Here is a 14,662-nt window from a genome sequence, read left to right on the forward strand (position 1 = left end):
GGGATCTGCATCAAGGTACTCATACCCCCCCTCACCTAGCTTTCAAAAACCCGAGCTCTTTCAACAGGTTGGTGACGCGAAGTCACAAATTCGTGGGGATTCAATATCAACGACCCCCGATGGAGGGCGGCGAGTGTGCACCATTGGCCAGTTTCATCCGGGGAAAGACAGCGCCATCAAGGTTCAAACCAGGTAATTGGCGCGATTGTACGCTCGCCATGGCATCTTACTGAATCTCTTATGCAGGGTATGGCACTCAATCTGGCATCCTTTAGTCAGAGTCGTACGGAGTGTACAACCGCATTATTACCATGACTACGAATGTCTCAGACGTTGGTGCTGCCTCGGAACACGTCCCTCGCTCCTCATTCGTCTTGTCAACGACTTCATATCCACCTCAACGCATGCTGTGTCACCGAGCCATGATTCCCATGCGGTGAACGGAACACATTCCGGAGTACAAAGTTGGATGATAGGTGACATGTCTTGGACTGGAAATCACACAGTCACCATGTGCTGCATGAAGCAGAGCGGCCGACGGAGCGGGTCTCTACAATTTAGTAAGACCCCAACATCACGACATTCATCGAGTGGGGAGGCGCTGCAATATTACTCTGTCTGTCTCTTTTCCCCGACATTATTATGTCATTGTTGAGAGAGTACTCTGACATTGCAGGGGAATCTGAGAGTCGAACTGCATTGCATCATGCTGGGACGGCAACGATGTGAGGCTCCAAAACTTGTATAAGAGGCTGGTGATTCTCGCTCGAGAAAACCAAGCCTTCATCACCATCATCCACTCGTCGTGGCAGTTGACCCTTGACCAAAGTCAGACTCCAAACCTCTGCATTTCTCTGCTTTCCTCGCCAATCATGAAGGCAGCCATTCTCACAGCTGTTACGGCTGGTCTGCTGCCCCTTGTCGGAGCTCTACCGGCTTCTTCTTTGACTGCAAGGGCAAAGAATGGCATTGTCGAGGTTGAGATTCCATCTGGTACCATTATTGGCTCAGTTGGCCTGACTGTCGATACGTTCAATGGCATCCCTTATGCTGATGCACCCATTGGAGATTTGCGCTTCAGACCACCACAGAAGCTCTCGAGGTACCTTGGCGATTTCGACGCCACCAAAGTCCCATTGTCATGCTCTCAAGGACCCTTTGGGGACTCCCCGAGTTTCAGCGTCCCTGAAGCGGGCTCCATCGTCAACGACACCTCTGGCGAGGCAAAAGCTCCCGATTCCTCGGAGGACTGCCTGACAATCAATGTTCAGAGGCCCAGAGGCGTCCAGGAGGGCGCCAACCTTCCCGTGTTGTTCTGGATCTATGGCGGCGGCTTTGTAGGGGGAAGCACCGCCGGCTTTAATGGCACCAAGTTGATTGACACCGGTGTGCTTCTTGGCAAGCCATTCATCTTTGTGGCGGTCAACTACCGCGTCGCTGCGTGGGGTTTCATGCCGGGAAAGCAAATTCTGGAAGAGGGCAGCGGCAATGCCGGATTACTCGACCAACGCATGGGCCTTGAATGGGTTGCCGATAACATCAGGGCCTTTGGAGGCGATCCAGACAAGGTCACCATCTGGGGCGAATCTGCCGGCGCCATCTCCGTGTTTGACCAGCTTGTCCTCTTTGATGGCGACGCCACGTACAACGGCAACCCGCTCTTCCGGGGCGCCATCATGAACTCTGGCTCGGCGACTCCTACAGATCCCTTGGACAGTGACAAGGGCCAGGCCATCTATGATGCCGTTGCACAAGCAGCCGGATGTGAGGGAGACAACTCGCTGGCTTGCCTTCGTGCTCTGGACAATGACAACTTTACTACTGCTGCCAATTCCGTGCCCGGCATCTTCTCTTACAGCTCTCTTGCTCTGTCATATCTGCCCAGGCCAGACGGCCAAGCCTTGACAGATAGCCCCGACGCACTGCAAAGGGCTGGAAAATTCCACCGTGTGCCCATGATCATCGGAACCCAGGAAGACGAGGGATCGCTCTTCAGTCTTACCCAGAAGGACATGGGCACAACCGAAAAGATTGTCGCCTATCTATCTGAATACTACTTCCACAACGCCGGCCAAGACCAAATCACCGGCCTCGTCCAAACCTACAGCCCCTTCCCCAAGGACGGAAGCCCGTACGGCTACGGCAGTTTCGAGCTGTATCCCGGCAAGAAGAGGATTGCGTCCATCCTCGGCGACATTGTCTTCAACCTGATTCGCCGAATTTCGCTGCAGGTGTTTTCTGAAGTCGCCCCCGACGTGCCTACGTGGTCGTACTTTTCGTCGTACAAGGACCTGTTGCTTGCCATTCTCTTTGGCACCTATCATGGGTCCGACGTCAGCGTCCTGTTTTCGGGCGACAACGACAACTATGCGACGTGGAGTGGGCGGGTGTACTATATCAACTTTTTGTATAATTTGGATCCTAATGTCGGCACAAACACTGATTTGTTCTGGCCGCAGTGGAAAGAGGGCAAGGAGTTGTTGGAGTTTAAGGGAGCTACCAACGGGCTGAAGGTTGATGATTATCGGAATTCGAGTTATACCTTTTTGCTTGATAACATTGAGGACTTGAAGTTTTAGTTGGCTGACAACAAAGGGTCACATTTGCCATGTCATGGAGTCGGAATGGGGATAGGTCGCTGACATGGGCTGTTGTGAGGCACAAACTGAACAAAACACCAAGCAATACTACTCTCGCGAGTCACCGTACAGTCCTTTGCGGCGCCAAACAGGCAAATAGTGTATTTCTTGAATAGTCTATGGATGGATGGATGGAATAAATAATGAGATGTATGGGTCAAAACACTCGTTAGATGATGCAAGGGGAAAAAGGAAAAAGAAAACCCCTGTTTTTCTCGCGGATGCTTCGTTTTTGGACAAAAATTAACTCGTGATGATTTTTAAATCTAGTGATGAGGTGTCAAAAGTTGACACTACCTCTCTAAAAGGAAGATTTGATCTATGAAAGGAAAGGCAAGAAAAATAAGGTTTATCCTCAAGGATGTCTGTTTGTTACTGGCAAGTGTAGATGCAGTGGTTTTGTCTGTCGTGACGGTGTCGAGCGAAATGCAAAGAGTGCAGTCATGTCGCTTGACAGCATCACAACGGGGCTGGAGATGGTCTCTACTGCCTCTTCTTGCCCCATTTCTTGGGCATGCGCACCAGCCAGTAGAGGAACAGCGACGCGGCAATGTTGAAGATGATGTAGGCCATTCCGATGCCAAAGTCGCGCCATCGGTGCGAGTAGCTCGAGCTGACGCTCGTCAAGAAGACATTGGTGTCGGCAATCGGGCAGTAGCTGCAGCCGTCGGTGGCATCAGAGTCCTGGAGATAGCCTCCGGCGGCGGTGATGAAGTTGCCGAGATACTCGCCGCAGGTCTGGCCGCTGGGCGGGTTGAGATGCACGAGCTCGTTGGCGGAGCAGGTGACGCTGGTGTTTGCCAGGCCGGTGGACAGCACGGCGGAGATCCAGTAGGTGAACGGGGAGAGGCGATACATGAAGATCCAGAAGCCGGGCATGCTGTCGGGCGACGCGAGGGTGCCGCAGAAGATGAGGCACATCATGAAGAGCACGTTGGCGAGGTTGCCGCCGGCTTCGGCGGTGTCGGTGATGGCGATGCAGGCGTGGGCAAAGGTGCATGTGAAGACGAGGAACTGCCAGAAGAGCAGCCACATGAGGCCGCCTCTCTCGACGACCTGGTCGGCGGGCACGGCGTTCTTGTCGAAGCCCACTGGATAGTAGACGCAGACAAACATGAAGACGGACATGAGCGAGTTCCAGGGGATCTCGGCGACGACCTGCGACAGCATAAAGATCTTCCAGCTGTACGTCTTGGACGGCCTCTCGCGGACCTCGTAGAGCGACCGCTGCGTGACAAAGTGCGGCATCTGCTGCTGCACGAGCTGGCCAAAGATGGTGAGGATGTTGAAGATGGCAAACATTTGGTTCTGCAGGCCCTGGATGGTGAGCGGCGCGTTGAGGAAGACGAGGCCGATGAAGAGCGACACGAAGAGGCACAAGAAGAACTTGGAGTAAATGTACGAGGGCGTGCGCCAGATCTGCTGGAAGACGCGCTGGGTGACGATGAGGAACTGGGACCAAAAGGGCGCTGCGAACTCGGCATACGAGGCCTTGTCGTTGATCAAGTCGCCGTGGCTGCTGCCTTCGTCCTTGAGGCGCTGCAGCTCAGCCTGAACTTGTTGATACTCGGAGCTGTTGAGCCACGCCTGATGCCAGTCAATGTCCGTCGTCGATCCCGGTGCGGCTCCAATGGCCGAGAGCATCCACTCGGCGGGATTCTCGCTGGGCGGACACTTGGGCGCGCCCTGCTTCTCGAAATACGCAGTCATGGTGGACGAGTTGTCGCCAATGTCGCCAAAGTACACGGTGCGGCCGCCCTTGGCCAGGAAGAGGAGCCGGTCGAAGCGCTGGAACAGCATGGCGGAGGGCTGGTGGATGGTGCAGAGGATGGACTGGCCGGCCTTGGAGAGCTTCTCGAGGAGGTCGAGGATGGCCCACGATGTCTGCGAGTCGAGGCCCGAGGTTGGTTCGTCGACGAACAGGAGCAACGGGGGTTTGGCCGCCAATTCGACTCCAATGGTCAATCGCTTTCGCTGCTCGACGTTGAGGCCTTCGCCGAGGACACCGACGACGGCATCGGCATATTCTTGCATGTCCAGCAGCTTGATGACTTCGTCGACGTACGCCAGCTTCTCGGCTCGAGGGGTACCGGCAGGCTGTCGAAGCAGGGCACTGAATTCCAAAGCCTCACGAACGGTCGTCGTCTCCAGATGAAGATCCTGCTGCTGGACGTATCCCGTCTTTCGCTGGAACGAATTGTCGCGAATCTTGCCGTCCACCAGCATTTCTCCCGTGATGACTCCCATGGAGATGCGGTCGGCCAAACAGTCGAGCAGCGTGGTTTTACCGGCGCCAGACACGCCCATGAGCGCAGTGAGGGTTCCGGGCTTGACCCAGCCGTCCACATGGTCCAGAATTCGTCGTGGTTCGCCCTTGATCTTGATGTCGTAGCACACCTTGCCCCAGTGGAAGACGCTCGTGGAAGCCTGGATGTTGGCGCCGCTCGACTCCTTGGGAATGTTGGAGCCCTTTTCGACAACGGGAACCGGCCCAGACAAGGAAGACTCCATGTCGCCCTTTTTGGCGGCCGAAGTGAGAAGCTGGCCGCGACGGAAGACGAGGACCTCGCCCTTGGACTTCCTTGCCTGAATCACATCCGTCGCGACAAAGTACACCAGGTGGTTGAAGAGGAGGAAGGCAATCAGGATGCCGACGTTGCGCCACTTGTGGGCGTGAAAGTACTTGTACTGCGAGTTGATGTAGGCATCGCCACTGACAAGAGCCTGTCCGGGTACGGATCCGACGGCGGTGCAAGCTTGGTGTGTCGATGTCACGTTCTCGTAGCCCGGGATGAGGCTGCTCGGGACAAACGAGTTGCATTCAAACTCGCGGCCGTGGAACTCGTTGATCATGAGGGCTTCGAATCCGTAGGCGACGGGATCGAGGTAGTTGATCCAGCGACACCATCCAAGCATGTAGTCGACGGGGATGACGAAGCCCGTGAAGATGACCATGGCGAGAATCAGGAGCGAGGCTGGGACCATGGCCTGCGAAAGGGTTCGCGACAGGGCAGCACTGTCTGTGTGTCAGCATGGTAATGTATGGTGATGGGTGACAGGGGCATGGTGATGTATAAATAAGGGCATCGTCATGGATGACAAGGACAAGAAAAACTCACATTGATCGGAAGATTCCAGACATGGCCAGCACCATGAGAAACGTCACAAGCAGGAAATAAAAGAAAGCCCCAGGAGTCCGGTTCAGATGCACCATGAAATACAGCACCAAGTTGTAGCAGATTGTGTTGCCAATCTTGTACGGCATATCGCAAAGCACAGACGAAAAAGCCTCGGCCGACGGGAGATGGAATCCGTATCGCTGATGCTTTTCGACAATCGGCCGCTGAGCGTATTGCGTCAGGATTTCGAGGGCGCTGGAGAAGGCGTTGGACAGGATGGCGACGTAGAGGGCTGCGGCTCTCGAGTAGAAGCTGCCCGTTGTCGGCTGCAGGTTATAGAAGAGCGACGAGATGATGAGGGCCATGACGGAGTTGGACAGGAGCGAAAAGATGGTCAGGCTGGGGTCGCCCTTTAATCTTCTCCATCCTCGCCACAGGCAGAGTCGGACCTGTTGCGAGTACGAGAGGGTGTAGGGAGACTTGACTCGCTGACGCTTGGCCTGGGTAGCCTTCTTGTGCTCGCGGAAGGCCTGGGCGTCGGTTCCGTCAATGGGATGCTCCGAGTTGTAGCTGTCAATCTCGCCTTGGAGGGCCTTGTAGTTGTCGCTGTTCCTCCAGCAGGTAGCAAACTCATCAGGGGTACGAGGCGCACGACTCTCCCAGCCAAGGCGAACGATTCGTTCCGTTGGCGCCGTCATGGACGTCAGGAAATCAGGCGTAGTCTGACGAGCAGGGCATTCAAACCCCAAGCTCTCGAAATACTCCTTGGCCTTGTCGGTAGGGCCAAAGAAAATCTGTCGTCCCTCGTAGAGAACGAGCACCTTGTCAAAGACATCGTAGGCACTCTGCGGCGCCTGGTAGATGGACACGGCACTCGTCTGGCCAAAGGTGTCGGACTGCAGACGCAGCGTCTTGCAGAACTCGATAGCATTGGCCGAGTCAAGACCTCGAGTAGAGTTGTCCCAACACTGCAAGGGGGCGTTGGAGAGAGTGGCTTCGGCAATGGTGACTCGCTTTCGCTCTCCCCCAGACACACCACGGACGTATTCGTTACCGACGCGGGTGTTGACTGTGTGGCTGATGCCGTACATGGCCATGACAACATCACGGTAGTGTGCCGCAAACTCATCGTTGGACACTCCAGGGGGGAGGCTTCGAGGAGCTCGTGCCATGGCAGCAAACGAAAGCGTATCGCCAACCGAAAGCATGGGGAAATGCACGTCGACTTCGGCCGTGTAAATGGCCTCGCCTCGGTGGTGAGTGTGCATCTCCTCCGCGCTGATGCCCTGGTAGTTGAAGTGAGTCTCGCTGTCAATGTATATTCCGCTCGTCTCGCCCGCAATCGACTTGAGAAACGTGGAGCATCCCGAGCCCGGCGGTCCCAGCACAACAAGCATCTCTCCAGATTTGAGAACGCCGTCACAGTTGCGCAGGATGTCGATCCGTCTCTTGTTAGACTTTCTGAATGCCTGCCGAGCAAGATCCGGAATCGACAGCCAAACGTTGCCAACGTCCTTCTGGAAGTCAGTCTCGCTGCCGTATCCGTACACGTTCATGTTGCGGAACGAGATGCCGCTGTGACGGAACCCCGAGCCGTGCTCTGCAGCATACTTGGCCACCGTCCTTGCCCATGTGCGTCCGCTAAACTTGCTGCTCATGGGATTCAGGGGCGAGTCGGCATCGTTGTTCCCAAAGAGCGACGTGGCCTGGCCCTGGATGTCGATGCCCGAGGCGTGCGTGTACTGACGGGCCAGTTGCTGCACGACGCTCATCCGCCGCTCCATCTCGTGAGCGCTGTTGTTCTCGGAGGATTCATCATCATCGTCGCCGTCGTCGTGGTTGTCTTTGTCTTTGTCCTTGTTCTTCTTCGAGTCGGAATCGAAAGAAAAGTTTGGTTGTTGTTGACCGTCGACATATGTTTGGGCACTTCCGTGTGGCGACTGAGCACGGGACTCGGGGCTCGACTCACCGCCCTCTGGCGGCTGGCCAGCTGGCATCTTTGAATGCTGAATGAAGCTGTTTGTTTTTCTTCCTTCTTTAGATGCGTCGATATTCAAATAAAACTCGGTCGTCTATCAAATGAAATCAAAACCACCACTCACTCAGTCAGTTCTCTCTTCACGGTTCGTCAACGTCGAGCTTCGTTTCTCGTAAACTTGAATCAAACAGCGTCGACTATGACTGGTGCTTGTCCCAGAACCCCTACAGTTCGTTCCGTGAACCGAGAGAGTTGTCATGATCTGACCTTTATCTACAGAATATATATATGACCCTCCCCATCGGAGAGCCGCAGCCTGCCAGCGCGCCGGCATCTCGGAATAGCCCACGTTGCAAACCCCCGAATCAATGGGCGATAAAGGGAGCCCGTCAGCCCTGATTGCTAATTCAGGGGTGGGCTCCTTTGCCTCTGTTAGCTGTCAGAGACACCCAACAGCCCCCCGTGCAACGTTCGTCTCATCCCACAGCCGTGCCCTTGGCGATGCAGCATCTTGCGGAGTTTCACCATCCGTATTTGTCTGTGTACGATCCCGCTTGTCCAATCGTGGCCTCGCGTCCCTGCTCCACATCGACGGGCTCTTGTTAGACCCCGAGCCGCCGTGTGCTTGTTGCCCTTTTTCGGGGTGTCGACAGAGCACGATTCCGGCTTCTTGGTGCCTTCTTTCACCCCGAAGGACTCGACTGAGCACTCCGATCCAGCTTAGCTGCCCTACGAGTCGCATAGGCAACGATCTCCATGATCCATGACTCGATTTCCCGGGACCCATAACGTTCTTTTATTGAACAAAGTTTGTCACTAGGCTGATCTGTGCATTGGCTCGACGGGGGGTTACTACTACTACTATTTCCTCTTCGAGATGTGCCGCCCTTTGAGCTTTGACGACAAGTCTTCAAAATGTGTGAAATTCTCCTGTCCTTGACCAGTCTCAGGACGCATCTTTTGACCACTGATAAAGGGTGCTAATCAAGCTTCCATGGCAGTTACGGGTACTCTCTCTTCTGTCTCATGTCCACCTTTTCATTCGACACACGTCTTTAGCTGAAAAAAGGGTCCATTCTGAAAACCCTTCACATCACACCATCCTCATCCTCATTCACATTCACATTCACATTCACACTCTCATTCACACTCACATACACACTCACATCCACGAGTATCCGACCATGGGCTCCGTGGGCTCCGTCGATTCGGCTTCTCCCCACAAACCCGCAAAGGAAGCAAGGAAACTCGCATGTCGGCTCTGCCAGAAGCGCAAAAAGAAGTGCAACCGGAAAAGCCCATGTTCCATGTGCATCAAGGTGCGGCACCCAAATACTCTCCGCCCGTCCCCAAGATGACAAGAAAAACGACAAAACCGCCGCTGACATATTCCCTCTTTCAACAAACTCCAGCTCAAAGTCGCTTGTCAGCCAAGCGCACCAGCCGCGCCGCGCAAACGCAGGCAGTCAACAAAGGACTTGTTTGCCCGGCTGGCCTGGTGCGAGGAGCAGCTGCGGCGTAATCTTGAGTGTCGCCAGTGTGTTGAATGCACCTCGTCGACGAAAACGTCGACTGCTGAAATAGCAAAGAGGCTTTCAGAGATCAAGTCTGATCCTACCATCACTTCCACATCCACGCCGGCTACTGAATCATGACCATCTGCATGTCCAATTCTAGCAGAGCTGACAATTGGGCAACATATACCTACCTTTTAAATGTATTAATAAGAAACGCTTTCTTTTTTTTTTCTCCCTTCCATTCAGGATACCAAGAATGCAAGACATCAGCCTTTCAGCTGTTGGTTTACGCCGCGATGTGAAGCGCTGGCAACCACTTCTCACTCTCCCCCATCAAGAGTCTCGTAAAATCATCAACGTTGAACAACCCTCGAAAAAAAGCTGGGGGATGGCCTCTTCTTCGTTATTCTAAAAGTGGAGAGCCTCGCTTTCATCGTCCTTTATTGGTCCCTTTCTCATCCCTAATTGCTCTTTTGGGGCATGCGGAGTAGGCGGACGAGCAGGGATGGTCGACGGACTTTGGCGTCAATAATTCCCTAGCTCGCGAATCAGACGAGGCTTAACAAGCCTTCCCGGCCCGTCGAATACGCGGAAAAGGGCACTCTGTTGACACTACATTGGCTGGAGTGTGGCATGATTTGCCGTTGTTGTGTCGCGTGGATTGCCATATTGGATCGGATGCCTGGTGTGGGACGGCCCAACTCTTCCATCGATGGCTACGGGTTCATTAGGAATACTACACAATATACACACTGTTTCACACTCACTGAGGCTCCCCTTTTCATGACACAATCGGGCATGTCGAGTGGCCATGGACATTGCAAGTCTCCGTCTGCGTATAATGCATCTCCAGCCCCGTCTTTGTCTCCGTCCTCGTGTCGGGTGCGGATAGCATCATCTCTCCGACCAAGTATCCCTTTAGGAACAGAGTTTTGATTTGTCTTTACGTCGGTGTTGCACCATTTGCTATACGGCTATCTGTTGCTTACAAACGGCGGTATGAAATAACCAGACGAGCATTGCCCTGTTCCCAGCATAGAAGACGATGGCATCTTGTTAGTGTTTTTGGGCTATTCACCCCATCTTCAACTATACGTGATGGATGAATCGCAAAACTGTCTCGCCGTACCACGTTTTTTCTCTTCTCATGCTCGAGTCCTCTACCTAGCTGTCCGCATAATCTTAGGAAGCCTCTACACCTTGATCTTGTGCTTTTCAGCTAGGAGACTATGCGATGTATGCGGCTTCATGGACGGCCTCGTCGTCCTATTGGTAACGTCTCACGAATTCACGTTGTTTTACTTAGGATTTGACCCAACATCTTTTTTTCAGTGTCTGCTTTCCTTGACGTATAGTACCGTGGATCTTATCTATCCCTCGCTGTTGGATTCGAAATCGAGTATCTACGCGAGCACTCGATTTCGTTGCGATATTATATCATGTCTTGCTTTTACAATTGCGTCAACGGCGTTGAGGAGAGCTATTTCGGAGCAAGTTCAGTATGAGGATGTGTACTGGGAGAGAGATGCTAGTCTGGATGAGATGCGGCGTATTTCGTCCATCTTGACTGGATTTGCGAGGTGAGTGTAAAAAGTCGAGTTGTGATGGATGATGTTGATGCGTTTCAATAGTACGTTTCATATGGGCATGTGCGTGTGGCAGCCTCTATAAGACAGACCCTTTGAAGACGATTGATTCCGAGTTTAATGAACATTACGTTGCAGATATGAGGTTATTGTCTGCCACACGATATGACTACACGCCTTTACGAGACGCTGGATACCACGAACCTACATCTCGACTGATTAGTTGAGGGTTATAAGATGATATACACCATAGAGATGCTTGGATATCATGTTGTCGATGGGATTGAATACCAGTGTCTTACAAAATGAGCGGCTGCAAAGAAGCACGTAAGTTCAAGCTACCTTGGGCTTTGTGACTTGAACAAACTATATAAAGAAGAAGCTTCTTCTTATTTACCAAAGGTGTCCAGAGATGACTACAATTTCTTGGCGTGTCCCTGACTGCATAGTAGTGGTTGGTTTTCATTCACCTCTTCGATTGGATCGCTCTTTAGTAGGACTCATACGCATCGTGAAAAACACACCCCGGTCATCTAGTGATAAAACCCCTTAGAATTAAACGCTCATCTACCCTAGAAAAAAAATAAGAACGTTGGAGTCATTCAGTGAGTGAAAGTGAGTAACCAGTTGCATAAACACCGTTTCAAACCGATGAAACAAAATAGCCATGGGCTTTTATAAATGTAGACTTGAATATTGTTACCGGGTAAGATTGGGCATCAATAAGACTTCAGCCTTGGGTGCGGCTCAAGGATCCCGTAAACGCCGTCGGCATAGCGGCGGCAGTGGTTCAGTTTGCCGACTTTGGCTTTTGCCTTGTGTACAGTGCGTGGGAACTGTATAAGTCTCCCTCTGGCCAACAGTCCGGATACATCGATCTATCTGTCGTGTCCCAGGACCTCTTAAGCCTCGCTAATGCCATCAGAGCTAAGCTCGACGAGAGTCAAGAGTCGGGAGGAGAGGTTTTCGTCCGTCTCTACCGCGAATGCAAGTCAACCAACAATGAACTTCAAAGTATACTTAAAAAGCTCAAGGTTCGAGGCTCCTCCAAGATTGAGCTGGCCGCGGATGGTTTGCGGGTCGCCTTCAGACAAGTTGCAGCCGCTGGTGACATTGAAAAGCTGGCAGATCGCTTGAGCCAGATCCGGCAGCAGATGAACGTGGGTCTTCTGTATCTCTTGTTGTTAGTCAAGCCCTCCACCCTTCTCAAGCAAGTCGCATTTGTCATGCAAAGAGCTGGGTTAGCCTAGTTCTTATTATGGCCGATCAGGGATGAAGCCGGTAAGAATGGCGTAGAGTTGCGCCAGTTTGCAAAGCAACAAGCAGATATGATTGCCACTCTTGATCGAATCGACAATACTACCAAACAGTTCAGTACGGGTAACATTGACCTCATCGACAAGTGGCCAGTAAATCACCAGACGGAGACCGACGAGATGGTGCGTTATGTGCTCAGTAATAAGTGGTGGACAAGCAAATATGCAGAGCAAACAGTGTTTGATAAGAGCCAGGACATTGAGAAACTCAGAAAAGTGTGTCAGAGTCTGTCTTTTGAGTCCATAAGCCATCGAGAGCAAGGTATTCTTAAACGACATACGGCAACCTTTGAGTGGATATTCCACGAGCCGCAAACATCGGAAGACGGCAACGTTCTCTGGTCAAATTTTCCACAATGGTTGCGGGGGGACTCATCGGATATTTACTGGATTACTGGTAAACCAGGTGCCGGAAAGTCCACGCTGGCCAAGTTCATCTCACGAGACTCGAGGTTTGAAGCCTTGCTGCAAGAGTGGGCAGCCGAGTCCCAGCTCTTCATTATTCGTTTTCTCTCTTGGACCTCGGGAGCGAACAAACTAGACAAGTCTCAGGAAGGCCTTTTCAGAACACTCATCTTTGAAGCCATTCGACAGCGGCCTGAGCTTGCAATCCTCATCTTCCCCGCGCGATGGTTTCTTCTTCAGTCCTTCAATGGAAACATCAGCCTGCCAGCCCTGACAATGGACGAACTGAAGGTTGGCTTTCGGAGCCTACTTTCTGCGACCGGGGACACACTGAAGCTGATGATTCTTATTGACGGCCTAGATGAGTTTGACCAAGGCCACCATGAGCATCACCGCGGTTTAGTTCGCCTCATCCGCGACGCCAACGCAGAGACTGGGGTGAAGATTTGCGTGAGCAGTCGGCCATGGAATGTCTTTAGGGACGAGTACGGAAGAAACCCAATGTTGCAGCTCGAGAATCTGACCCGAGAAGACATTAAATCGTTTGTCCAGGACCAGTTTCAGCTCAGCCCGGGCTACCGCGACTTCGCGGACACCAACCAACAGGCAGCTTACAAGATCATCACTGACATTGTGGACAAATCCCAAGGCGTTTTTCTCTGGGTATCTGCGATTTCGGGCTTGTTAGAGACTGCGCTCCAGGAAGGGACCAGCATCTCAGACTTGCAAGCCACCATTGATGATCTCCCGAGCGAGATTGCTGACTTATTCCGCTACTTTTTGCCAAAAGTTATATGCACATATAACAGATAATTATACTTCATCTCGTAGCACATTTTTTATTCTTGGTAGAGTTGTGAAGCCTGAATAATACCTTCTAAGAGGCATGCAGAATCTGTTTCATCTTTTGTTCAGTACCCAAGTTCCATTCCGCCTGCTGGCTCACCCAATTCCGCCGACTACAAAAGAAGACGCCATGATCACAGCCTGGCTGTCTTAAAACATTTACTATTGGCTAGTATCTGAGGTGTTTGGACACGTGCCTACTCCAATTCCCAATTAATCTCAAAACCATGATCCATGTGGCCGATTTTGACAGCGGCCTCGGTGGCTATGTATAAACGGTTAAAGTTGGAGGTTAGGAGCCACTCGTGCCTAGAGTGATGTGGTCAGTAACTAGGTATGACGCCTTCCGGATGATACTTGAGATCATTTTTTGATGTATCTAACCTCAAGTTCCAAGCCACAGAGCCTCAAACAATGGGAAAATTCCACTCATAAGAATAGGTGAATAATAACGCATCCAGCCACCCAGCCTCATCCATCGAATCTCGACATCTCATGCCATATGTGGGAACTCAGCTGTCAATGTACAGAGCAGAATGACGGTGAAGCAGCCCAAACGATCTGCATTGTCGTGCGGATGTTTGGTGAGTTGACAAAGCCAACGGGCGTTCCATTAGGAAGAGTACAATTTGGAGAAAAGCGGTTGAATTTGACCATTTTCAAATGATTGATGGGATTCAGTGAAGGATAATGCTGTTAACTTTTAGTACAGGAGGAGGCCGTTCTGCTACGAAGCTTTCAGGTCTTTGTACGAAATAGCTAATAGAGTTTCGGCACTTAAAGCATTGCCTAATCAACTACCATACAATTCATATCTAAACTCAGTTTATCCAGCTAAAAGGAGGCTCGGTGAAAATATGATGCAGCTTAAGCGGGAAAAGATTGCGATGGGGCGATACTGTCACTGTAATGCATGGGAAGTCCCCACAAGTGCAGTATTGTGTAACAGGTGAGTTGGCAAGGCTGCATCGTGAACACGTGTATACGACGTATTGACTCTTGATACCATCTGGTGGTGGTATACTGATATCGTATTGTCTCCTTGCATCGCTGCCCAACCTAGGCCAGTTTGAGGAAGCACTGACTCTAACTATTCTACTCCAGTCTTACTACCACTCGTTACCGCGATATTGTGAAATAGATGCTTGGAAAGAGACATGATGGAATAAGTATCATGTGTATTGAACATGTTCTATATATACTATAGCTATGCGGCCAATGCTTGAATGAGTGCGAACTCTAATACGAGATGCCAC

At 51.9% G+C, this 14,662-nt stretch overlaps 3 protein-coding genes across 3 annotated transcripts; 2 read left to right on the plus strand and 1 right to left on the minus strand.

Moving 5' to 3' along the window:
* Nucleotides 1-872: 872 nt before the first annotated feature.
* Nucleotides 873-2,579, plus strand: Triagg1_6352 (uncharacterized protein; the record flags this gene model as incomplete). Its single annotated transcript, XM_062900967.1, has 1 exon — nucleotides 873-2,579. The coding sequence occupies one exon, from the start codon at nucleotides 873-875 to the stop codon at nucleotides 2,577-2,579; it is 1,707 nt and encodes a 568-aa protein (XP_062754605.1).
* A 543-nt stretch (nucleotides 2,580-3,122) lies between these two features.
* Nucleotides 3,123-7,755, minus strand: Triagg1_6353 (uncharacterized protein; the record flags this gene model as incomplete). Its single annotated transcript, XM_062900968.1, has 2 exons — nucleotides 3,123-5,655; nucleotides 5,759-7,755. The coding sequence occupies 2 exons, from the start codon at nucleotides 7,753-7,755 to the stop codon at nucleotides 3,123-3,125; spliced, it is 4,530 nt and encodes a 1,509-aa protein (XP_062754606.1).
* A 3,389-nt stretch (nucleotides 7,756-11,144) lies between these two features.
* Nucleotides 11,145-13,373, plus strand: Triagg1_6354 (uncharacterized protein; the record flags this gene model as incomplete). Its single annotated transcript, XM_062900969.1, has 3 exons — nucleotides 11,145-11,166; nucleotides 11,617-12,022; nucleotides 12,110-13,373. The coding sequence occupies 3 exons, from the start codon at nucleotides 11,145-11,147 to the stop codon at nucleotides 13,371-13,373; spliced, it is 1,692 nt and encodes a 563-aa protein (XP_062754607.1).
* Nucleotides 13,374-14,662: the final 1,289 nt, after the last annotated feature.

This window comes from Trichoderma aggressivum (genome assembly GCF_033847375.1).
Source record: "Trichoderma aggressivum f. europaeum strain CBS 100526 chromosome Unknown scaffold_025, whole genome shotgun sequence".
Classification (NCBI taxonomy): Eukaryota; Fungi; Ascomycota; class Sordariomycetes; order Hypocreales; family Hypocreaceae; genus Trichoderma; species Trichoderma aggressivum.